The sequence below is a fragment of the Narcine bancroftii genome, chromosome 11 (assembly GCF_036971445.1).
Source record: "Narcine bancroftii isolate sNarBan1 chromosome 11, sNarBan1.hap1, whole genome shotgun sequence".
NCBI classification, from domain to species: Eukaryota; Metazoa; Chordata; class Chondrichthyes; order Torpediniformes; family Narcinidae; genus Narcine; species Narcine bancroftii.
The window spans coordinates 24046907-24073630 of NC_091479.1; the positions used below are offsets into that span (position 1 = coordinate 24046907).

Genomic DNA, 26724 nt, shown 5'->3' on the forward strand with positions numbered 1-26724 from the left:
CCTCATCCTCCTGCGCTCCAATGAATAAAGTCCGAGCCTGCTCAACCTCTCCCTGTCACTCAGGCCTGCGAGTCCCAGCAACATTCTAAAGCTGGGATGAGCGTAGATTGTTGAAATTAATTTGATGTACAGTAGGGCCTGTTTTTGTTCTGTATAATTCTGGCTGAAGTAAAACTAGCCCAAATTCCCAAAATAGAAACCATTAACTATTATGTCCATTATTTTAAGATAAAAATACAATTTTTATACAAATCAAGAACACAAGACATTAGGAAACATGCTGAAAATAATTTATACCTTCTTAACTTCAAACTTCAGCTGGAGAGCAGTTAGCTCCTCACTTGGAGTTTCGTCGTCTTCTTTCGGGATTTCATAAGGTACAGCATCACCAGCAATACCATTACTGGGCAAGTCAGCCTCATTCACATCACTGAACTCTCCTTCAGATTCAGGTGAACCTAAGAATTATCAAAATCATGTAGAGAAGTCAACAGAATACTGCTACTATATCAAAGGGGCTTTATTTGATTGACATCGTACAAAATCAATGAGGGTGGAATGATAAGCCATGACTGTTAATTGCAATAGGTTGGCCCAGTACCTCTGCATAGAAAATTACTGTGATATTTCTTAACAGTTTTAGTAGCACAATGGCCTTACGACCAGTGAAATGAAGAAATAAGTATTAATGTTTGCTAAGTTCCCTGCTTTAAGTTAGATTTTGCTCTTAAAAACACATTTGGGTATAATGTCCAGAGGACCCCAAACACCAGCAGTAATAGATATGCACCACAACACAGGGTTACTTAAACAAAAGTAGTTTTTAATTATAGTTGAACAAGAAAACAGAATTAGACTTTAACTTATTACTATCAACTTACTTAACCTACCTAACCTACTTAATCCCCCCCTCTAATACTAAGCGCAGGTGTGTGTAATGTATATTTACGATTAGAAAAGTTCTTTGGATCACAGTTCAATCTCACGGGTTGCAGACAATTCTTGTACTGTGCACAGAAATTAGCATTAACAAAGTTCACCAGGCTTTGGTGTTTTAACAGACAAATGGTTATCACTCAGGAGGGTTCTTGCTGGTTTTCAGAGAGAGATTCCTTTTCCAGGATATCCGCAACTGATTCCTTCTCAATCAGTCTTGCTGACGAAACCTGCCCCCTTCAGGGTTCCCCAGATGATCCTCTTTCTTTCAGGTCACCTTTCATACCGCCAGTCTTCTCTTTTGACCAGGCACCCTTCCAAAGTTTGCCAGCTTGTCCTTCAGGAACTGATTTCTGTCTCCTTTCTCTCTCTGTTTCACACCCTCCCTCTCTGAGAGCAAAGCTGTTCTGCCATGCTTGCAAAGATCACATGCTCTCCCAAGCAACCAGCTGTCAATACTTTGTTGCCTCCTGCCGCAAAGCATTCTGCAAAAGTTCTGCAAATATTCTGTGTTTTAAAATGTGTGTGTGCAAGCTGTTCTAACAATTCTTCCCAAGCCACCTTTAAATACTCTGTCACAGTAGCAATAAAGGTGGTTACTTTCCAGGTTCTATTATCTGAACTTTTGTCAAGTCCTGGAGGTTTTTTTAGACATAAAGCACAGTAACAGGCCCAAATAGTCCACGAGCCCGTGCCCCCTAAAATCACAATCAACCTATAATCCTCGTATGTTTTAGAAAGGTGGGAGAAAACCAGAGCACCCAGAGAAAACCCACACAAACATGGGGAGAAGGTACAAACTCCTTACAGACAGCGTGGCATTCAAACCCTGGTCACTGGTGCAGTAATAACATTGCACTAACTGCTCTGCTTACTGTACCACCCTCTTTGATTATGTATGATGAAAATCCCCAGCAATCAACCATGCATGCCTTAGGATGGCACTTCACGTGCCTGTTGCCTCTGCAGTTGGACTCACCAATGAGATTTACTGATAAGACATGCATGTTTTCACAAGTCGGAGAGTCACAAACAAAGAAAGGGGCACATCTGCAAAGTATGGGGCACTCTTAAAAACTGAGGTGTGTACACATTTCTTCTCTGAGGCTCGTGAATCTCTGTCCATGAGGACAGTGGATCATTAGAAATATTTAAGGTGGAGAAAGAATATTTGGGAACAAAAATAATCAACGAATTGTGACTTAAGGGTAACTGATTTTTTTTTAATATAAAAGAATTGAAGTAGATTAGCCATGATCATGTTGACTGGCAGACAAGCTTGAGGGGTTGGGGGGGGGGGGGTCTGCTGGTCTTCTCCTGTGCCTATTTTCTTGAGTTCTTGTCCTGGATCTGACTGCTCTTAGCGTTTTTACCAGGAAGGCAAAGCATAGCAACAGGCACTCCTTGCCTCTGAGTGGGGCTATCCACCATGTGGATAATTCGAGAGCTTTAATTATTCAAATTATGCATTACTGGCTTAATGCGTTTTAATTATTTTTTAAGTGAATATTGAATGTTTCTGACTATCAGTCATTTTAAAGAGCCTTTTGCAGTCTTTAACAGAGGAGATGCCAAAGTCTATCAGGATATGCAGGGAAGAGGATTGCTTGCTAGGCCTTTCCAACATGTTCTTTTTTTATACATTTTTCATCTCATGTCCCAGCTCACGGGAAGAATAGAATTTCAAATTCCACATCAAGAAAACTTGTCTGGTTTATTTTTAAGCCTGGAGATGCAAACACGCATCAGTAAAGGGTAAAGATTGTAAATGCCGATCAAAGCCCGAACATCCATTAGATTTAAAAAAAACCTGTTTGACAACATTCCTCACCTTTGGCAGTCATCATAGTTAACGCACAAAAATAATTTGACCATCTCCAAGGAATAGATTCAAGTCGCAGAGTCCATATACCATGGAAACAGGCCCTTCTGCCCAACCTGACCAAAAATGTCCCACACAAAAGGCCCACCTGCCTGCGGTTAGCTTATATACCTCTAAACCATATAACCATATAACCACTTACAGCACAGAACAGGCCAGTTCGGCCCTACTAGTCCATGCGTAACAAATTCCCACCCTCCTAGTCCCACTGACCAGCACCCGGTCCATACCCCTCCAGTCCTCTCCTCTCCATGTAACTATCCAGTCTTTCTTTAAATCTAAGCTATTCATTTTTAATTTAAACATACTTCATGAGAGCAGGCCCTTCCAACCCACAAGCCAATGCCCAGAACATTTTGAAGAATGAGAGGAAACCAGAGCACCCGGATGGAGGAAACCCACCCAGGAACGAGGTGAATGTACAATCTCCTTACAGACTGCGCAGGACATGAATGCAGATCGCTGCCGCTGTAATGGTGTTGCACTAACTGTGCCACCCTCATGTATCCGTCTGAATGTTTCCTAAACTTTACAACAGTTTGTGCCTCAACCACCTCCTCCACCAGCCAGTGGTCATACACCCATAACCTTTGTGTAAAAAAAGTTACCCCTCTGGTTCCTGTTCAACCTTCCCCCCCACCACAACCCCCTTAAACCAATGTCCTCTCCTCCAGGCAAAAGACCCAATCTATTTCTCTCACAATTTTGTACGCCTCCGTGAAATCACTCCTCATCCTTCACTCCAAGGAATAAAGCCCCAGCCTGCTCACCTCTCCCTGTAGCTCAGGCCCATGAGTCCTGGCAACATCCTTGTAAATCTTCTCTGCACCCTCTCCAGCTTGAAAAGATTTTTCCTGCAGCCCCAGTAACCAATAAGGAACACAATACTCCAAAGATGGCCCTTATCAACTGCTTATGTGACTGCAACATGACCCCCCCCCCAACCCTTCTATTCTGACTGATGAAGGCCAATGTGTCAAAAGTGGGGGGAGGTTCTGACCACCCTATATACCTCTGACACCACTTTCAAGGTATCTGTACCTGTAGCCCTGGATCCTTCTGCTCTATAACACTCCCATATCCCTAACATTCACTGTGCAAGTCCGACCCAAGTTAGACCTCCCAAATTGCAACACATTAATTTCTTGGTATTAAATTCCATCAACCATTCTTCTGTCCACCTGCCCAACAGATCATGATCCTGTGGCAATCTTTGCCTTCATTCTCCACAATACACCCCCTCCCCCCCCCCCCCCCCCCCCCCCCCCCCACCGCAACTGATCCCTCCACCTCTACACTGCTTCAGCCAGGCAACTGCTTTCAGACACCTCCTTGCCCTTGAACAAAATTCCACCAAGAAACATCAAGCCACCGTCTAACACACCATCACTGGCCTCATCACTTCGAATCATTTCTCATCCACAGCCTCTCTAATCTGATTGTTCCCAACCCCACACTGCCCAGTTCTACCTCCTGGCCAAGATCCACAATTCTGGGCAATTGCAAGAGAGCTTCGACATTATCCTCTCCCACCAAACTGGTTACCTTGACTCCATTTTGTCCACTGGTCCAGTCCTTTCCCACCTACATTTGCAATACCTCGCATAACCTCAGTACTGGTGAGCAAGCTTCAAACCCTGGACCACTGAACCTCCCTCTGCAACTGGGTCCTTAACTTCCTCATCGGAAGATCACAGACAGCGTGGATCAGTAACAACATCTCCTCCTCACTGACAATAAACACAGGCAAACCTCAAGGATGCATGCTTGGCCTACTACTCTACTCGCTCTACACCCATGACTGTGTGGCCAGATACAATCCAAATGCCATCTCCAAATTTGCCGAGGAAAACACAGATGTCGGCAGAATGACCGATAAAAATGAAGAGGCATGTAGGAGTGAGACCGAGTGTCACAACACTCTTGCACTCAATATTGGCAAAACTAAGGAGCTGATTGTGGACTTCAGGAGGGGGAAATTAGGAGGACACAAGCCAGTCTTCATCAAGGGGTCAGCAATGAAGGGGGTAAGGAACTTAAGATCTCTAAAGATCTATCCCATGCTATTATGAAGAAGGCACATCAGCAGCTATAATCCAATAGGAGTTTGAGCAGATTTTGTATGTCACCAAAGACTTCCAAATTTTTGAAAGGTGGACGATGGAGAGCATTCTGACTGATTGCATCACTGTCTAGTGTGGCGGTTTCAATACGCAGGGCAAAAACATAGGGTGGGTCAACTTTTACACACAAGAGAAACTTGTCCGTGAACTACTCTTTGCAGACGATGCCGCTTTAGTTGCCCATTCAGAGCCAGTTCTTCAGCGCTTGACGTCCTGCTTTGCGGAAACTGCCAAAATGTTTGGCCTGGAAGTCAGCCTGAAGAAAACTGAGGACCTCCATCAGCCAGCTCCCCACCTTGACTACCAGCACCCCCACATCTCCATCGGGCACACAAAACTGTCAACCAGTTTACCTATCTCAGCTGCACCATTTCATCAGATGCAAGGATCGACAACGAGATAGACAACAGACTCGCCAAGGCAAATAGCGCCTTTGGAAGACTACACAAAAGAGTCTGGAAAAACAACCAACTGAAAACCCTCACAAAGATTAGCGTATACAGAGCTGTTGAAATACCCACACGCCTGTTCGGCTCCGAATCATGGGTCCTTTACCGGCATCACCTACAGCTCCTAGAACGCTTCCACCAGCGTTGTCTCTGCTCCATCCTCAACATTCATTGGAGCGCCTTCATCCCTAACATCGAAGTACTGGAGATGGCAGAGGCCAACAGCATCAAATCCACGCTGCTGAAGATCAAACTGCGCTGGGTAGGTCACGTCTCCAGAATGGAGGACCGTCGCCTTCCAAGATCGTGTTCTATGGCGAGCTCTCCACTGGCCACCAAGACAGAGGTGCACCAAAGAAGAGGTACAAGGACTGCCTAAAGAAAGCTCTTGGTGCCTGCCCCATTGACCACCGCCAGTGGGCTGATCTCGCCTCCAACCGTGCATCTTGGCGCCTCACAGTTCGGCGGGCAGCAATCTCCTTGGAAGAAGACCGCAGAGCCCACCTCACTGACAAAAGTCAAAGGAGGAAAAACCCAACACCCAACCCCAACCCACCAATTTTCCCCTGCAACCGCGTCTGCCTGTCCCGCATCGAGCCTGCAGCTGACGTGGACATTTACCCCCTCCATAAATCTTCGTCCTCGAAACCAAGCCAAAGAAGAAGAAAAGACATAAATACTCAATCTAAAATTTATGTTTATAAAGCAAAGCAAACCATAACTGCTGCGCTCAAGTAGACACTAGACACTTACTTGAATTCTCCAACGACGCTGATGAACCAATTGCTACTAGACCAGGGTCAAACACTTTTGGTGTTACATGCAAGATCTATTAGAGGGGGAAAATAAGTTATATTTGGATAAGGGTATTGACTGATAAACAAACACGTTGATATATACCTGCACAAATACAACTGTCAAGGTTCAACAACAGTTTCAGTATTTAAATCCATTTCAAATCCTGTTAAGCCAGATATTCTTCACTCCATTAAGGCTGGCTCTGTCTACAATGTTTAACAATTATATTTTTGAACATTACCAATTTAATCAATGCATTTTCAAAATACAAAGAATTGCATTAAATAACTGGTAAAATGTGTTCAAAAAGCAATCAACTGTAAATGCTGAAAACAGGTCAGACAGCATCTGTGGAGGCAGAGAGTTAATGTTAAGTTAAAATAAATTGCTTACAGAAAAGAATGCTTGATACAGCGCTGAAAGAATCTATTTTTAATGAAAAATGGTATGAAAGGCAACACCAAATGACGCACACGTCACATCTCAATTCTCAAACGAGAATTAAATGTCCTACAGTCCTTTATCACTACATTTTAAATTTATCCTGAGTGCATGGGCAGTCAAGTTGACCGAAATCTTGGACATGCCTCATAATCAAACAACACCAGTTTCCTGTAAGGTATTTAGAATCAAATTAACAATTCACCATCCAATTGGTTAGATCGTCCACATACTAAATTTTTTGCCCTGAGATACCATTTCTGGGACTTACCCAAAACCACTGAATAGTTAACAATATCAACAATGAGGGGCTACTCAGCCCTACAAATACACAAAGGTCCGACGAAGGGTCTTCGACATGTGGAGAGCATTCCCAGCTGTTTCCATTATCCAGGGCAATGACTCAGATTCTAGGATAAACAAATTTCCAATCGATGGCCTTGCCTGAGGACAAGAAATGAGGCCTGCAGGAGGATTCCACCAGAAAGGGTGTGTGCCATGTAAAGCAAAGGGTTTCTTGCGAACACACACAATAGGAAGCGCTACTGCAGTGAATAGGGGGGAAAATATCAAACATTGCACTGACCTTTGACCTGATAGGTGTGCTGGAGGCTGACAAACCTGGAAGGGGAATACTATCAGCGAGTTGAAACACACTCCTTAGTTTTTGATCAGATATTTTGACATGGAGCAAAGGGAGTTCACCCGACACTTTAAACCTGAAAAAAGAAACTCTTTCAGTGCCACATTGCACCATTATGATTGTTGGTTATATATTCCAGAATTCTTTGATGACTTGCATTCCAATAGTGGAATTTCACACCATCTCCAGACCAATCATCCATACTTCTTTCTGCCCAAATAAGGACACCTCCAGCACTCACTCAGTATTACTCCAGGGTTTCAGCTCAGTCTCCAAAGTGGGATTTGAACCCACAGCCTTATGACACAAAGCCACCAAGAGAGCCGCATCCAACCTGCTAAAGAGGAACATAGCACAGCACTGGCCCAACAGCCCATGATGAGGTGCAAACAGAAATAAGCCTATGAAATTCATGTTATTGATAACTTCTGCTATGATCACACGGGGTTCTGATTCTTGCATGAATGAGCGAGTCTTTTCATTATGCACTTTCTTGCCACAAATAAACATTTCCTTTTTAAAAAAGACAAAAATACAAGCCAAGTCAGGTCAGATATGGGGAACTGCCAATAAGCAGCACCAATATTTGAAAATTTTACAGCTGCCTCCACAAGCATGTCAAGTTTAAAACTTCAGGTAAATTTGCATGTTGGGTTGGTGGCAAAGAAGGAAAATGCAATGCAAGAGGAATAGAATATAAGAGCAGGGTTGTGATGTTGAGGCTTTATAAGGCACTGGTGAGACCTCACTTGGAATACTGTGTGTAATTTTGGGCTCCTCATTTAAGAAAGGATGAGCTGATGTTGGAGAGGGTTCAGAGGAGGTTCACAAGAATGATTCTGGGAATGAAAGGGTTACCATATGAGGAGTATTTGACGGTTCTTGGGCTGTCCTCATTGGAATTTAGAAGAATGTGGACACAGTTACTGTATCAGGCAGCACCATGCCATTACAGTACCAGCAACCCGGGTTCAAATCCGGCACTGTCTATTGTATGTTCTCCCCGGGTTTGAGTGTGTTTCCTCCTACCTTTCAAAATGCATAGGGGTTGTAGGTCTGGGCAGCACGTGGTCATTGGCTGTGTCTCAATAAAAATTTTTGAAGTAAAAATAAAAAGGAGGGGGTATTTCATTGAAGCATTTTGAATGTAGAAAGTCATGGACAGAGCAGATATGGAAAGGTCATTTCCCAAGGTGGCGGAGTCTAGGACAAGAGGGCACAACTTCAGGATTAAAGGACATCCGCTTAGATCAGAGATGCAGAGGAATTTCTTTAGCCAGAGGGTAGTAAATCTATGGAATTTGTTGCCACAGGCAGTTCTGGAGGCCAGGTCATTGGGAGTATTTAAGACAGAGATTAGCCAGGCTTCAAAATTAATGAGGAGAAGGCCTGGCAGTGGGGCTGACTGGGAAAATGGATCAGCTCATGATTAAATGGGGGGGGGGGGGGGGGGCCAGACTCGATGGGCTGAGTGGCCTACTTCTACTCCTATGTCTTATAGATGTCACACTTTGGACTGCTATCAGATGTCACTGTGGAAATTGGATTACTGAAATTTTAATTCAATATTCCAGCCAAAATGAAATTGAACTGTGTTGTGAACATACTTGGGTATCCTACTGTCTTTCTCCACGATGGCCCGTGAAAGCTGCACCTTGATGTCCAAAGGTTGCAGTATATGCTGAGAGGAGGAGGATTGCTTCCGAGCAGACTTCCAATCTTGACCTGAACAATTTAAAGAGAAATTTTGGAATGCTGTATTTGAAACAATTGCTTTTCTGAAAGATCAGAACACAGACAATTAAGATATTACTCACTTTCAGCTCATGATCAATAAACTCTGATTACATCTTTCTACATCAAAACAATATATTTTCTGATGTATTGCTTGAAAAGAGTTTTGGGCCTTCAAAGTTGTTAAAGGTTCTATGAAAATGCGGGTCTTTTACTTTTGTTGTAATACGTGATCCTTCCGTATCCAATTATTTTTATTTTCCACCAATAAACAGATAATAACTCATCCAAATTTGATTGCTATGTATACCTGCAAGATATCATATGATGTATATCAGATTTTATTGTCATATTTCCAAAATTAATAATCAACCTCTATTTCTCCCTTTGCAACTGGATCTTCGACACACCATAATTTGTGCAGATTGACAGCATTACCACCCCCTTCACTGACCATTCAGGTACTGAATGCACCTCAAGGGTGTACTGATGTGGAGGCTAATTGGTCACATGGGTGCATTTGGAAGGCACAGGCTTGTGTTGCATGTTTACATTTGAAAAATAATTACATCTGTACCTGGCTGACTGAACAAAAGTTGAACACTTCTGAGCTCCACAACAAACTTTTCATAGGCTCGTTCTAGGATTTCCTCCAAGGATAAAGATGGAGATGCTCCTTTCTGATCACTGTGGTCGATGCTATTTAACTGCCAAGAGGAAAATTTAGAAGCAGTTATTCACGTGTAATCAAATAGCTCAAAATTTTTCAAAACCAAGCTTTCAGTGCAAATTACAAAATAACTATTTTGCATTTCCGGTTAGAAATGAAAGCTTCAACCTCAAACCGAAATAATCTGAACAACCCTTGATAAATCACAGGAAGTGACCAACCAGTATCTGCAAATGGAGAAGAGTATTCATTTAAAATCAAAGACCTTTACCTGAGATGAGACGGACAAAAAGATTTTAAGCGAAGAAGGAGGCAAAAACCAGAAAATTACAGGTCGGTTAGCCTGACTTTGATGACAAGATGTTGGAATCTTTTATTGAGGATGAGGTTTCAACGTACTTGGAGGCACATGATAAAATAGGCCGAAGTCGGCATGTTTTCCTTCTGGAGAAATGTTGCCTGACAAACCTGTTGGAATTCTTTAAGAAAATAACAGGAAGGAGAGACAAGGGAGAGGCAGTGGATTTGCAGAAGGTCTTCGACAAGGGGCTACACGAGGCTGCTGAGCAAGTATTATCAGAAAGATATCACGGATTGGTAGGAGGCAGAGAAAGAGGATAAAAGGGACCTTTTCTGCTGATGGCCAGGGGTAAAAACATGTGTTAGAGGAACTCAACTGGTCTTGCGGCTTATATCAGAGGTTAAGGTATATAACTGACATTTCAGGCCTGAGCCTTTCTTCAAGGTGTGAGTAAAAGGCGGGCAGGCTCCTGAATTAAAAGGCTGGAGAGAAAAGGAAAGAAAGGTAGGGGAAAGACACAGACAAAGATGTTAATTGGACAGGAGAGGTGTTCATTTATGGGGATGGGGGAAGGAGAGAGGACGAAGATGAAAGAGAGAGAGAGCGAGAGGAGAGGCTAACAGAAACATGAGGTCAATATTAATGCCATCCAATCAAAGGGTGCCCAGACAGAAGATGAGGGGTTGTTCCTCCAATATGGGGAAGGTCTTAGCCTGGCAGTGCATGACGCCATGGACACTCATGTCAGCAAGGGAATGGGATGAGGAATTGAGATCCCTGCTATTGCGGTCGACAAATCCAAGGAGCTCAATGAAGTAATCTTACAGTCTGCATCCAGTCAGAACCTGCATTGCTTTTCTCTTTAATGAAAATGATGAAAGGTTTCAACCTGAAAGACTGACAAATCCTTCCCCCACCCCGCTCCCCACCATCAACGCTGCTTAACCCATTAAAACCGCTCATTTGTTCCAGCAGTATTCTTAAATTCTGTTGCTACATCATCAGACCACAAACGGTCTGGACCTCTTTAAATCAGGTGGGAGGCACATATGGGAATAGCCAGCGATGCTCCCAATAATAATCATTGAACCATAGAACATTGCAGGACAGAACAGGCCCTTCAGCCCATCGTGCCAATCTATTAATTGTGCCAAGACCCATCAACTTGCACTCAGACGAAACCCTATGCAGTCTCCTCAATGTTGAAATTGAACCCACATTTACCAACTCTACTGGCAGCTCGTTCCACATTCTCACCACCCTCTGAGTGAAGAAATTCCCCCAATGTTCCCCATAAACATTTCACCTTTCATTCTTAACCCATGTCCTCTCATCTTACTCGACCTCAGTGAAAAAAAGTCAGCTTGGATTTACCCAATCTATACTTGTCGTAATACTGAACACTTTCCAACGACATCGGATCCATTCCAGATGTCATTGCCTTGACCCTCCACTCCATCCTGACCCACCAAAAGAATGATGCCTCACATGCCAGGGTGTTGTTCATTGACTTCAGCTCACAGTACATGACCACGCCTCGAGTCTGTAGATAAAATGCTCTGGTGAGGACTTTCTGCAACTGCGGAAAGACCGCAGTCACAGAGGTTGGCAGCAAAACCTCAAGTCCCATCACGTTCAGCCCGCTACTGTTCACGCTGCTGACTCAAAACTGCACGGCCAGATTCGGCTCAAATAGAATCAAGTTTGTGGAGGGGACAACAGCAGTCGCATCACAGAGAGGACATTGAAAGGCTTGTAAAATGATCTGAGAACAACAACCAGAGTCTCAACGTTGTTAGGTCTGCTTTGTTCAAGAATGAGTGAGTCAGACACCAGACTGAGTCGAAATCAAGGTTCTTTATTACCGGATTGTAACACTTACAACGAACAGTGTTAGTTGGAGAAGGCGCATTCTAACGATATCAGCAAGTGGTGTTTTTTTTATACCCCAGGACACGCACTTAGTAAATTATCATACCATTACATTGTCCAATGAATAAGCTGTTGCTACCCTTCTCTGTTAGTCTGCTGCACATCATTCTTGTTAGTGACAACCTTATCTTGAGTGTACAAGGTCACATCTGCATTCTGTTACTCCTTAGTACTGGGTGACTCCTTCTCCGGTCCCATCTCATGTTTTTACCTTACAACGTGGACAAGATGTTGTCCACGTTGGCAGTGCATGACGCCATGGACACTCATGTCAGCAAGGGAATGGGATGAGGAATTGTGGACAAGACAAAGGAGATGATTGTGAACTTCAGGAGGCCAAAAGTCGATCATCCTCCATTACACATCAATGGTTCTGTCATGGACAGAATAGAGTGCATAAAGTTTTGTGGTGTGCTCAGAAAGGACAACCAATCTGAGACCCACAGCACCTCATGAGTCAGGAAGGTGCAGCACTGCCTAAGGATGTTGAAGAGGGCAAAGTTACCATCCCCCAACTTGACAACAATTGAATGTCCTGACTGGACATTGTGTGGGACGGCAGCGACAAAGCATTGGACTGGGTCAATACAGAGCATTATCAAAACGGCTGGGAATGTACCTGGGGTGTTGCTTTCCTCTACTCATGACATTTAAGGGAACAATGCTTAAATATGGCTAAGAGTTATCCATCCAGCTCATAGCATCAGGAAGGAGGTACAAGAAGATCAAGTTAGGACTATCCCGCAGGGAAAAATCTTTGTCCTACAAGCTGTGAGACTGACAAACAGTACCAAGTAAATCATCCCAAAATATATATTTTTTTAAATATAGAGCGCGCAAGAGAGTGAGAAAGCGATAGAGCTCGCACTAGAGAGAAATAGACCGAGAGCGCGAGAGATGGCGCAAAGATATATACAGGCATGCGCCACTCGCATACATGTCCATGGTGCTATAATTATTCAGCTGCCGTGAGCAAGTCCATGGCAATTTATAAAAAGCAATCACTAGCTATAGGAAATTGCATACTTAAACTGATCTGACTACCCCGCTCAAGTCCCCATACTGATCCAACTGCCAGGCTCTCTGCCCACAGGCCTATGTCATTCCCCTCGCTGATCCCAACCTACTTATAAAAAGTTTAGAGTATCCCATATAGCTTTGCTAAGTATATAAAATGGTGTTCGCACCAAGTCCACATCGCATAACCCCCAATTTCAAAGAATGATCGTGGACATTAATCGGCGCATACCTGTGTGTATGATCTATGGAGGGGTATGTCCACGTCTGCTGCAGGCTCGTTGGTGGCTGACAAGTCCGATGCGGGACAGGCAGGCACGGTTGCAGCGGTTGCAAGGGAAAATTGGTGGGTTGAGGTTGGGTTTTTCCTCCTTTGTCTTTTGTCAGTGAGGTGGGCTCTGCGGTTTTCTTCAAAGGAGGTTGCTGCCCGCCGAACTGTGAGGCGCCAAGATGCACGGTTGGAGGCGATATCAGCCCACTGGCGGTGGTCAATGTGGCAGGCACCAAGAGATTTCTTTAAGCAGTACATATATCTTATAGTGTTTATGGGTGTGGGGGTGTATACCATCCTTTGTCTGATTGTGGATGTACGTTTTTTAAATTTTTTATTTTTCACACTATAAACCATACTGACCAAAATACATAGACATTTTTCTCTTGAATATATACAGTGTCATTTTCTCCCCTTTTCCTCCCTCCCTTCCCTCCCTCCCTCAACCCCCTTCCCATTTATTCAAAGTTCAATCTATAAGATACATTAAACCCGTTAAACAATGTCATCACTTAATAAAAAATAAAAAAGAAATTTGTGTCTTCTATTTTTACATACTGGGTCAGTTCATTCGTTGTCTTCTCCTTCTATCATTTTAGGTGGTGGAGGTCCGTGGTAGGATTTCTCTATTGTGTTCTATGTATGGTTCCCATATTTGTTCGAATACTGTGATGTTATTTCTTAAATTATATATTATTTTTTCCAATGGAATACATTTATTTATTTCTATGTACCATTGCTGTATTCTCAGGCTCTCTTCTGATTTCAAGTTTGACATAATACATTTTTTTGCAACAGCTAAGGCTATCATAATAAATCTTTTTTGTGCTCCATCCAAATCAAGTCCAAATTCTTTATTTCTTATATTTCTTAGAAGAAAGATCTCTGGATTTTTTGGTAAGTTGCTTTTTGTGATTTTATTTAATACCTGATTTAGATCTTCCCAAAATTTTTTCACTTTCTCACATGCCCAAATTGCATGTACGTTGTTCCCGTTTCCTTTTTACAGTGAAAATATCTGTCTGATACTGTTGGGTCCCATTTATTTAAATTTTGGGGTGTGATGTATAGCCTGTGTAACGAATTATATTATATCATGCATAACCTCGTGTTTATTGTATTTCTCATAGTTCCGGAGCATAACTTCTCCCATGTTTCATTCTTTATCTTTATGTTTAGATCTTGTTCCCATTTTTGTTTAGGTTTACTGTTTGTTTCCTCATTCTCCTTTTCTTGCAGTTTGGTGTACATGTTTGTTATAAATTTTTTAATTATCATTGTGTCTGTAATCACGTATTCAAAATTGCTTCCTTCTGGTAACCTCAGACTGTTTCCCAATTTGTCCTTCAAGTAGGTTTTCAGTTAGGAGTCACGTGATGGAGTAGTGGCCGGTCGGGAAACTCGAGCCCTCTCCAGAAAAGTAAAAAAAAGATAGAGAAAAAACAAAGGCACAAACATAAAAACTAAAACAAAGTGAAAGTGAAAGTGTGGAGAAAATGGCAGCGAAGAAAGAAAAACCAAAAACAAATGGAAGAAAAGAAGAAGTAAGGACGTCGGAGGAGGAAGGTGAAGGACTTACCAGTACGAGGAGGCCCGCCGTGGAGAGAAAAGCCCGCTCCCTGAGGTAACTGGAAACCCCAAACTCAGGACTACAAAAATGGCTCACGGAGACAAACAAAAGTGCGCAAGACAAAAATAACACTAATGGGAGGGGGGACCAGCTGAGGAATAAATCTCCACAGCTGAAACAGACAACTACAACACAACAGCAAGACTCTCAACAGGAAAACATAGAAATTAACGAGAACAAGAAGGAAGAGAATAAAAATAAGAAATCAAAGAAACAACAGATGACCAACCCAGAGGAAGAAGACCAACACCAAGACAATTCTAATAAAAATAAGAAGACCAAAAATACCCAACAAAATAAAACAAACAAACCAACAAGAAAACCAGAAGAGACAGAGGTAAAGGACACAGATCCTGGAGTGGACTCAGAAGAAGAGGAGGAAGAGCACAGAGAAATGGAAGATGAAGGGAAGGGCAAGTACATGGATATTATATATTTTTAAAGAATATATGGAAACAGTAAAAGAATGGCAGTCACAATAATTCAGTGAAATAAAAAGAAGAAAAAGTACAGAAGAAAAAGTGAATAGATTAGAGATGATCATGACAGATATAGGAAAAAGAGTGGACAAGGTGGAAGAACGAGAAACAGCCATAGAAATGGAAGTAGATGACTTCAAAAAGAAATTAGAAGAATCTGATAAAAAAAAGTTAAAGAAACACAGGAGCTGTTAGCTCAGAAGATAGATATAATGGAAAATTATAATAGAAGAAACAATATAAAGATAGTGGGCTCCAAGGAAGATGAAGAAGGCAAAAATATGAAAGAATTTATAAAAGAATGGATCCCCAGGGTCCTTGGAAGACCAGAATAACAGGAAGAAATGGAAATAGAAATGGCACACAGAACATTAGCCCCTAAACCACAACCAAAACAAAAACCAAGATCCGTTCTAGTAAAATTCCTAAGATATACAACAAGAGAAAATATATTGGAGAAGGCAATGAAAAAAATAAGAGAAGACCAAAAAACCACTGGAATACAAGGGTCAAAAAAAATTTTTCTATCCAGATATAAGTTTTGAACTCATGAAGGAGTTCAATGCAGCAAAAACGACCCTATGGAAAAAAGGTTATAAATTTATGTTAAAATACCCATCGGTACTTAAAATAGTTATTCCGGGGCAGCAAAGCAAACTATTCTCGGATCCGGAAGAAGCACGAAAATTTGCAGAACAACTACAAAACAGACAGAGAGATGAAGAGATGTAACAAGAACAAAAATGACAACTATATGTATGTGTGTATGTAGGTATGTGTATATATATAAAAAATAGAGTATAGGTAAGAACTAAGAAGGGAAAGAAAGGGAAGAAAGGAAGTAAGGAGGGAATTAAGAGAGTGACCTTTGTTATATATGAAGATTAAAATCTTCTCGGGGGGGGGGGGGGGTGGGTGGGGAAGAATAACAGTCATTGCGAAATCAGTTGACGCTTGCGGGCGGATTCGCAAATCCAAATGGAGAGGGGAGATGTGGCTGCCTGACAAGGGACAAAGGGCAACTCAGAAAGGGGAGGGACTATTGGGGTTAAAGGAATTTTAGATATGAGAATAGTGGAAATATTTTATGTTTCAGAAACGTTGTCTTATACTGTGTTCAAAAAAAGAAAACAAAATGATAAGAAGGGAAGGTGGTGATGAGGAAACGGAAAGGAAAAATAAACAAAGTATGAAATGGCCATGTTGAACTATATGACTTTAAATATTAATGGAATACATAACCAAATCAAAAGGAAGAAACTGTTAAATTTACTGAAAAAAGAAAAACTTGATATAGCATTCATACAAGAAACATCTAACTGAAGTGGAACACAAGAAATTAAAGAGCGATTGGATAGGACATGTAACAGCAGCATCATATAATTCAAAAGCCAGAGGATTAGCTATATTAATCAATAAAAATGTACCAATCAAAATAGAAGAGGAAATAATAGATCCAGCAGGGAGATATGTAATGATAAAATGTCAGATATATTCAGAATTTTGGAATTTACTCAATGTATACTTACCTAATGAAGAAGTTCAAAAATTTATGCAAGATATCTTTTTGAAGATAGCAGATACGCAAGGGAACATACTAATAGGAGGGGATTTTAACCTTAATTTGGACTCAAATATGGATAAAACTGGAAAAAAAAACTAACAGAAAGAACAAAGAAACCAAATTTATAATTAAATCGATGCAAGAAATGCAACTTTTGGATATATGGAGGAAACAACACCCAAAGGAAAAGGAATATTCATATTATTCGGGTAGACATAAAACATACTCATGGATAGACCTATTCCTGTTATCAGCCCACATTCAAGGGAGAGTTAGGAGAACGGAACATAAAGCTAGACTATTATCGGACCACTCACCCCTGTTATTGGCAATAGAGCTAGAGGACATCCCACCAAGAATGTATAGATGGAGATTAAACTCCATGCTACTTAAAAGACAGGATTTTAGAGAATTCATTGAACAACACATTAAAATGTACTTTGAAATAAATACGGAATCAGTGAAAGATAAGTTTATACTATGGGACGCAATGAAAGCGTTCATCAGAGGGCAAATAATAAGTTATGTAACCAAGATGAAGAAGGACTACAATCGGGAAACAGTACAGTTGGAAAGGAAAATAACAAATATAGAAAAAGAATTAGCAATAAAGGAAGATAGAACTAAAAGAAGAGAATTGGCAGATAAAAAAAATAAAATATGAAACACTACAAACATATAAGGTGGAGAAGAAAATAATGAAGACAAAACAGAAATATTATGAGCTAGGAGAAAAAACGCACAAAATTCTAGCATGGTAGCTTAAGACAGAACAAACTAAAAGAATGGTATTGGCATTAAGGAAAAATGAGAAACAAATTACATATAATGCAATGAAAACTTTAAGGCAAACATGTCAAACTCTGGCCCGCGATATAAATATATTTGGCCCGTGATATAATTATATTTGGCCCGCGATATAATTATATTTGGCCCGCAAGATCATTTCAAAAATGATTAGAGGTGGCCCGCTGGCCGCCGCGCCAGTATAGCGCATGCACAGTAATACAACAAATCCCAGAATGCATTGGTGTCAGCCTGCTAATCGACCCCGCCTCCTCTGTTTACGTTGCAGGGTCTCACCTTGGACTCTGGTTTTGGGGCCTGGCCGGTGTCAGGGGAAGCCAAGGCCGCTTCCCAGTGCCCGGAACCGTAGGCCTCGGGCCCGCCCTCGCCAGAACAGTTGCCCACTCCCCCTCCCTGCCGCAAGCCGATCCACGACTCACGGTGACGAGGCCGCTGATCCGCCGAGATGCCGCCTTGCAGCGACAGTCGATGCCCCCGCACTGTCGTTGTCCAACCCGATCGCCCGCAATCCCCGCCCACAGGCCTGAGTAAGTACTATGAACTTTAATCTCAGGATAAAACGATCTTCCAATAGTTTCATGTCACAGTGATAAATATATTCCTGGTTAAAAATGGACTGCATCTGGATACAAGCTCATTAGGCATAAAACTTGAAAAATGTGTAAATCAAAGGATATCTGTACCAATGGAAAAAGGGCATGGCAAATAACCCTGGAGTTCATGCCCACAATCAGTCACCCATTTGATTGTTTCAGGAATCATGTTATTCTCCCACATTCTCAATAGCCCTCAGATTTTACTATTCGACAGCACACTAGCAACATTTGACAAATCCTCTATAGAGAAATATTATTTATTGAATATTTTATTTCTCATTTGTTAATGCTTCTGGAAAGAGTTTATCCAAAACTATTATTAAACATTTATTTTAATAAGAAAAAGTTTAACATTACATATGTTGAAATAAGAGAAAGCATGCAGATGTTGTTGAAAATTTTCAATAAATATTTAGTTCGGCCCTCGACTTAGTCCAAGTTTTTAATTTTGGCCCTCCGTGAATTTGAGTTTGACACCCCTGCTTTAAGGAATTCTACGAGCAACTATATCAAACTGAAAACGAAGGGAAAGAAGACAAAATAGATGAATTTCTAACTAAAATTGAACTACCGAAATTACAAACAGAGGAGAAAAATAAATTAATAAAGCCATTTGAAATAGAAGATTACAGGAGATATTAAAAAAACTACAGAACAATAAAAGACCAGGAGAGGATGGATTCCCAATAGAATTCTATAAAACATTTAAAGACTTTTTAATTCCTCCCCGCCTGGAAGTAATCAACCAGATTGATAAAACACAAAGCATACCAGATTCATGCAAAACAGCAATAATTACAGTAATACCAAAGACAGGGAAAGATCCACTTGCACCAGCATCATATAGACCAATATCTCTACTTAACACAGATAATAAGATAATAGCTAAACTATTAGCAAACAGATTAGCCGACTACATAGCAAAAATAGTAAATCTAGACCAAACTGGATTTATTAAAAAAAGATGAACAACAAACAATATCTGTAAATTTATTAACTTAATTCATGCAGTAGAAGGAAATAAAACTCCAAAAGTAGCGGTCGCTTTAGATGCAGAGAAGGCCTTTGACAGAGTAGAATGGAATTATTTATTCAAAGTACTACAAAAATTCAACCTACCAGAGAAATATATTAATTGGATTAAAGCATTATATAAGGGGCCATTGGCGAAAGTGACAGTAAATGGATATATATCAAAACAATTTAACTTAAGCAGATCAACTAGGCAGGGATGTCCACTATCTCCCTCACTGTTCGCGTTAGCTATAGAACCACTAGCAGAACTGATAAGAACAGAAAATAAAATAAGAGGGATAAAAATAAAAGAGAAGGAATATAAAATCAGTCTATTTACAGATGACGTTATAATATACTTAACAGAACCAGAAATATCAATAAAAGAATTACATAGGAAATTGAAGGAATATGGAGAAGTATCAGGGTACAAGATCAACACAAATAAAAGTGAAGCAATGCCAATGAATAATGCGGATTTCACAAAGTTTAAGAAAGAATCGCCATTTAGATGGCAAACACAAGCAATGCGATACCTAGGTATACAACTAAATAAAAACCTCGGCCATCTACATAAACTAAATTACCATCCATTAATGAAAAAAATTACAAGACGACTTAGAGCATTGGAAAGACTTACCACTAACACTGATAGGAAGGATAAACTGTATTAAAATGAACATTTTCCCAAGGATACCTATTTCAGTCATTACCAATACACCTAACAGAGAAATTCTTCAAGGAGTTAAAGAAAATAATAAGGAAATTCTTATGGAAAGGGGGGAAACCGAGGATAGCACTAGATAAATTAACAGAATGGTACAAACAAGGAGGCTTACAACTACCAAACTTTAAGAATTATTATAGAGCTGCACAATTAAGATACCTATCAGGTTTTTATCAAATAAGGGAAAAACCAGATTGGACCAGATTAGAACTAGATAAAATAGGGGAGAAGATACCTGAACATATACTATATAAATGGGATGAAAAATTGGTGCAACATAGGAATTCACCGGTATTGCATAATCTGTTCAACATTTGGAAGAAGATTCATGTAGAAAGGAATAAAACAAATTACCAACTGCCAAAACTAATATTGACGCAAAATCAGCTAATCCCTTTCACAATAGATAACCTTTCCTTTAGAGAATGGGAGAGAAAAGGGATCAAAAGAATAGAAAATTGTTTTTCGGGAAATAAATTATTATCCTTTGAACAAATGAAGGATAAATATAATATAACTCGCGATACAATGTTTGCATACTACCAACTGAAAACCTACTTGAAGGACAAATTGGGAAACAGTCTGAGGTTACCAGAAGGAAGCAATTTTGAATATGTGATTACAGATACAATGAGAATTAAAAAAATTGTAACAAACATGTACATCAAACTGCAAGAAAAGGAGAAAGAGGAAACAAACTGTAAACTTAAAAAAAAATGGGAACAAGATCTAAACATAAAGAATGAAACATGGGAGAAGCTATGCTCCGGAACTATGAGAAATACAATAAACACGAGGTTACGCATGATACAATATAACTGGATACACAGGCTATACAACACACCTCAAAAGTTAAATAAATGGGACCCAACAGTGTCAAATAGATGTTTTTGCTGTAAAAAGGAAACGGGAACAACAATTCATGCAATTTGGATATGTGAGAAAGTAGAAAAAATTTGGGAAGATCTAAACCAGATATTAAATAAAATCACAAAAAGCAATATACCAAAAAACCCAGAGATCTTCCTCCTAAGTAATATAAGAAACAAAGAATTTGGACTCGATTTGGATAGAACACAAAAAAGATATGTTATGATAGCCCTAGCTGTAGCAAAAAAATGTATTATGTCAACCTGGAAATTAGAAGACAACTTGAGAATACAACAATGGTACAGAGAAATGAATAAATGTATTCCATTTGAAAAAATAACATATAATTTAAGAAATAACATTACAATATTCGAACAAATATGGGAGCCATACATGAAACACAACAGAGAAATCCTACCGTGTACTTCCACCACCTAAAATGACAGATGGAGAAGAGAATGAAAAGAACTGACTCAGTAAGATTTCTTGTTTATTTTTATTAAGTGACAACATTGTTTAACGGGTTTAATGTATCTTATAGATTGAACTTCAAATAAATGGGGAAGGGGGTGAGAGAGGGAGGGAAGGGAGGGGGGGAAAGGGGGTGAAAACGACACTGTATATATTTAAGAAGAAAAATGTCTGTATGTATCTTGGTCAATATGGTTTATAGTGTGAAAAATATTTTTTTTTAAAAAGTAGGTTTTCAGTTGGTAGTATGCAAACATTGTATCGTGAGTTACATTATATTTGTCCTTCATTTGTTCAAAAGATAATAATTTATTTCCTGAAAAACAATTTTCTATTCTTTTGATTCCTTTTCTCTCTCATTCTGAACAAAAAGGTTATTTATTGTAGAAGGGATTAGTTGATTTTGTGTCAGTTTTAATTTTGGTAGTTGATAATTTATTTTATTCCTTTCTACGTGAATCTTCTTCCAAATGTTGACCAGATGGTGAATTTCTATGTTGCACCAATTTTTTATCCCATTTATATAATATATGTTCAGGTACCTTCTCCCCTATTTTAAACAGCTCTAATCTGGTCCAATCTGGTTTTTCCCTTGTTTGATAAAAATCTAATAGGTATCTTAATTGTGCTGCTCTATAATAATTCTTAAAGCTTGGTAGTTGTAAACCCCCTTGTTTGTACCATTCTGTTAATTTATCTAGTGCTATCCTCAGTTTCCACCCTTTCCATAAGAATTTCCTTATTATTTTCTTTAGCTCCTTGAAGAATTTCTGTTAGGTGAATTGGTAATGATTGAAATAGGTATTGTATCCTTGGGAAGATGTTCATTTTAAAACAGTTTATCCTTCCTATCAGTGTTAGTGGTAAGTCTTTCCAGTGCTCTAAGTTTACTTGTAATTTTTTCATTAATGGCTGATAATTTAGTTTATATAGATGGCCAAGATTATTATTTAGTTGTATACCTAGGTATCGCATTGCTTGTGTTTGCCATCTAAATGGTGATTCTTTCTTAAACTTTGTGAAATCCGCATTATTCATTGGCATTGCTTCTCTTTTATTTGCGTTGATCTTCTACCCTGATACTTCTCCATATTCCTTCAATTCCTATGTAATTCTTTTATTGATATTTCTGGTTCTGTTAAGTATATTATAACGTCATCAGCAAATAGACTGATTTTATATTCCTTCTTTTTTATTTTTATCCCTTATTTTATTTTCTGTTCTTATCATTTCTGCCAAGGGTTCTATAGCTAACGCGAACAGTGAGGGAGATAGTGGACATCCCTGTCTTGTTGATCTGTTTAATTTAAATTGGTTTGATATATATCCATTTACTGTCACTTTCACCAATGGTCCCTTATATAATGCTTTAATCCAATTAATATTTCTCTGGTAGGTTGAATTTTTGTAGTACTTTGAATAAATAATTCCATTCTACTCTGTCAAAGGCTTTCTCTGCGTCGAAAGCAACTGCTACTGTTGGAGTTTTGTTTCCTTGCACTGCATGGATTAAGTTAATGAATTTACAGATGTTGTCCATTGTTCGTCTTTTTTTAATAAATCCAGTTTGGTCTAGTTTTACTATTTTTGGTACACAGTCGGCCAATCTGTTTGCTAATAGTTTAGCTATTATAATCTGTATTAAGTAGAGATATTGGTCTATACGATGCTGGTGTTAGTGGATCTTTCCCCGTCTTTGGTATTACTGTAATTATTGCTATTTTGCATGAATCTGGTATGTTTTGTGTTTTTTCAATCTGGTTCATTACTTCCAGGAGGGGAGGAATTAATAAATCTTTAAATGTTTTCTAGAATTCTATTGGGAGTCCATCCTCTCCCGGTGTTTTATTGTTCGGTAGTTTGTTTTAATATCTCCTGCATTTCTTCTATTTCAAATGCTTTTATTAATTTATTTTGCTCCTCTGTTTGTAATTTTGGTAGTTCAGTTTTAGTTAGAAATTCATCTATTTTGTCTTCTTTCCCTTCGTTTTCAGTTTGATATAGATGTTCGTAGAATTCCCTGAAGATTTTGTTGATCTCCGTTGGGTTATATGTAATTCGTTTGTCCTTTTTCCTTGATGCCAATACTGTTCTTTTAGTTTGTTCTGTCCCTAGCTGCCACGCTAGTATTTTGTGCATTTTTCTCCTAGCTCATAATACTTCTGTTTTGTCTTCATTATGTTCTTCTCCACCTTATATGTTTGTAGTGTTTCTTATTTTATTTTCTTGTCTGACAATTCTCTTCTTTTAGTTGTATCTTCCTTTATTGCTAATTCTTTTTCTGTATTTGTTATTTCCCTTTCTAATTGTTCTATTTCTCGATTGTAGTCCTTCTTCATCTTAGTTACATAACTTATTATCTGTCCTCTGATGAATGCTTTCATTGCATCCCATGGTATAAATTTATTTTTCTCTGATTCCATATTTATTTCAAAGTACATTTTAATTTGTCGCTCAATGAATTCTCTAAAATCCTGTCTTTTAAGTAGCATGGAGTTTAATCTCCATCTATACATTCTTGGTGGGATGTCATCCAGCTCTATTGCCAATAACAGGGGTGAGTGATCCGATAACAATCTAGCTTTATATTCCGTATTCCTAACTCTCCCTTGAATGTGGGCTGATAACAGGAATAGGTCTATCCTTGAGTATGTTTTATGTCTACCCAAATAATATGAATATTCCTTTTCCTTTGGGTGTTGTTTCCTCTATATATTCAAAAGTTGCATTTCCTGCATTGATTTAATTATAAATTTGATTACTTTGTTCTTTCTGTTAGTCTTTTTTCCAGTTTTATCCATGTTTGAGTCCAAATTAAGGTTAAAATCCCCTCCTATTAGTATATTCCCTTGCGTATCTGCGATCTTCAAAAAGATATCTTGCATAAATTTTTGATTTTCTTCATTAGGTGTGTATACATTGAGTAAATTCCAAAATTCTGAATATATCTGACACTTTATCATTACATATCTCCCTGCTGGATCTATTATTTCCTCTTCTATTTTGATTGGTACATTTTTTTATTGATTAATATAGCTACTCCTCTGGCTTTTGAATTATATGATGCTGCTCTTACATGTCCTATCCAATCTATCTTTAATTTCTTGTGTTCCACTTCAGTTAGATGTGTTTCTTGTACGAATGTTATATCAAGTTTTTCTTTTTTCAGTAAATTTAACAGTTTCTTCCTTTTGATTTGGTTATGTATTCCATTAATATTTAAAGTCATATAGTTCAACATGGCCATTTCATACTTTATCTTTCCTTTCTGTTTTCTCATCACCATCTTTCCTTCTTATCCATTTGTTTTCTTTTTTTGAACACATTGCAAGACAACATTTTTATAACATAAAATATTTCCACTATTCTCATATCTAAAATTCCTTTAACCCCAATAGTCCTTCCCCTCTCTGAGTTGCCCTTTGTCCCTTGTCGGGTAACCACATCTCCCCTCTCCATTTGGATTTGCGAACCCGCTCGCGTCAACTGATTTCGCAGTGACTGTTATTCTTCCCCACCCAGCCCCCCCAAAAAGATTTTAATCTTCATATATAACAAAGTTCACTCTCTTAATTCCCTCCTTACTTGCTTTCTTCCCTTTCTTTCCCTTCTTATTTCTTACTTATATTTTATTCTTCTTCTTTATATATAGTTTGTTGTCATTTTTGTTCTTGTTACATCTCTTCATCTCTATGTCTGTTTTGTAGGTGTTCTGCAAATTTTCGTGCTTTTTCCGGATCCAAGAAAAGTTTGCTTTGCTACCCCGGGTTAACTATTTTAAGTACCCCTGGATATTTTAACAAAAATTTATAACCTTTTTTCCATAGGGTCGATTTTGCTGCGTTAAACTCCTTCCTCTTCTTCAGGAGTTCAAAAATTTTTTTGACCTTTGTATTGCAGTGGCTTTTCTCTTATTTTCTTCATTGCTTTCTCCAATATATTTTCTCTTGTTGTATATCTTAAGAATTTCACTAAAATGGATCTTTGTTTTTGTTGTGGCTGTGGTTTCGGGGCTAATGTTCTATGTGCCCTTTCTATTTCCATTTCTTCCTGTAATTCTGGTCTTCCTAGGACCCTGGGGATCCATTCTTTTATAAATTCTTTCATATTTTTGCCTTCTTCATCTTCCTTAAGGCCCACTATCTTTATATTGTTTCTCCTATTATAGGTTTCCATTATATCCATCTTCTGAGCTAACAGCTCCTGTGTCTCTTTAACTTTTTTATCAGATTCTTCTAATTTCTTTTTTAAGTCATCTAACTCCATTTCTATGGCTGTTTCTCGTTCTTCCACCTTGTCTACTCTTTTTCCTATATCTGACATGATCATCTCTAATCTATTCACTTTTTCTTCTGTACTTTTTATTCTTCTTTTTATTTCACTGAATTCTTGTGTCTGCCATTCTTTTAATGTTTCCATATATTCTTTTAAAATATTTTATCCATGTACTGTCCCTTCCCTTCATCTTCCATTTCTCTATGTAGAGTTTGATGTTCTCCCTCCTCTTCTTCTGAGTCCACTCCAGGATCTGTGTCCTTTACCTCTGTCTCTTCTGGTTTTCTTGTTGGGTTGTTTATTTTATTTTGTTGGGTATTTTTGTTCTTCTTATTTTTATTAAAGGTGCCTTGGTGTTGGTCTTCTTCCTCTGGGTTGGTCATCTGCTGTTTCTCTGATTTGCCAATTTTTATTCTCTTCCTTCTTGTTCCCGTTATTTTCTATGTTTTCCTGTTGGGAGCCTTGCTATCGTGTTATACTTGTCTGTTTCAGCTGTGGAGATTTACTCCTCAGATGGCCCCCCTCCCGTCGGATTCGCGCATGCACGGTTGCGCACTTTTGTTTGGCTCCGTGAGCCATCTTTGTAGTCCTGAATTTGGGGTTTCCACTGACCTCAGGGAGCGGGCTTCTCTCTCCACAGCGGGCCGCCTCGTACAGGTAAGGCCTTCACCTCTCTCTTCCAACGTCTTTCCTTCTTCTTTTCTTCCCGTTGTTTTTGGTTTTTCTTTCTTTGCTGGCATTTTCTCCACACTTTTATTTTTAATTTGTTATGGTTTCTGTGTTTGTGGCTTTGCTTTTTCTTTACTTTTTTTTAAACTTTTCTGGAGAGGGCTGGTATTTTCTTACCGGTCACTACTCCATCACGTGACTTCCCCCGATTGTGAATGTACTTGAAGTCAATTAAATCTCCCCTCATTCTCTGATGCTCTAGGGAATAACATTCGAACCTACTCAAACTTTCCCACAGTTAGTGTAACAGTTAATGCAACACAATGACAGTGCTAACTACCAGGTTTGAATCCATCACTGTCTGCAAGGAGTTTGTACATTTTCTATGACCTATGTGGTCATAGATGCTCTGGTTTCTTCCCACC

The 26724-nt window shown here is 39.3% G+C and overlaps 1 protein-coding gene across 6 annotated transcripts in view; it reads right to left on the reverse strand.

Annotated features, from left to right (window-relative positions):
* Positions 1 to 26724, reverse strand: part of vps13c (vacuolar protein sorting 13 homolog C) — a 425868-nt gene that overhangs the window by 261139 nt on the left and 138005 nt on the right. For all 6 annotated transcript variants that reach the window (XR_011346402.1, XM_069902927.1, XM_069902926.1 and 3 more), the window contains 5 exons: positions 9584 to 9713; positions 8880 to 8997; positions 7216 to 7348; positions 6144 to 6219; positions 298 to 458 (listed from right to left, as the gene is read on the reverse strand). Coding sequence is in view for 5 of the 6 variants with exons in the window: in XM_069902927.1 (XP_069759028.1) it covers positions 298 to 458; positions 6144 to 6219; positions 7216 to 7348; positions 8880 to 8997; positions 9584 to 9713 (618 nt within the window). In the remaining variant the exon portion in view is untranslated. The remainder of the gene's footprint in view (positions 1 to 297; positions 459 to 6143; positions 6220 to 7215; positions 7349 to 8879; positions 8998 to 9583; positions 9714 to 26724) is intronic.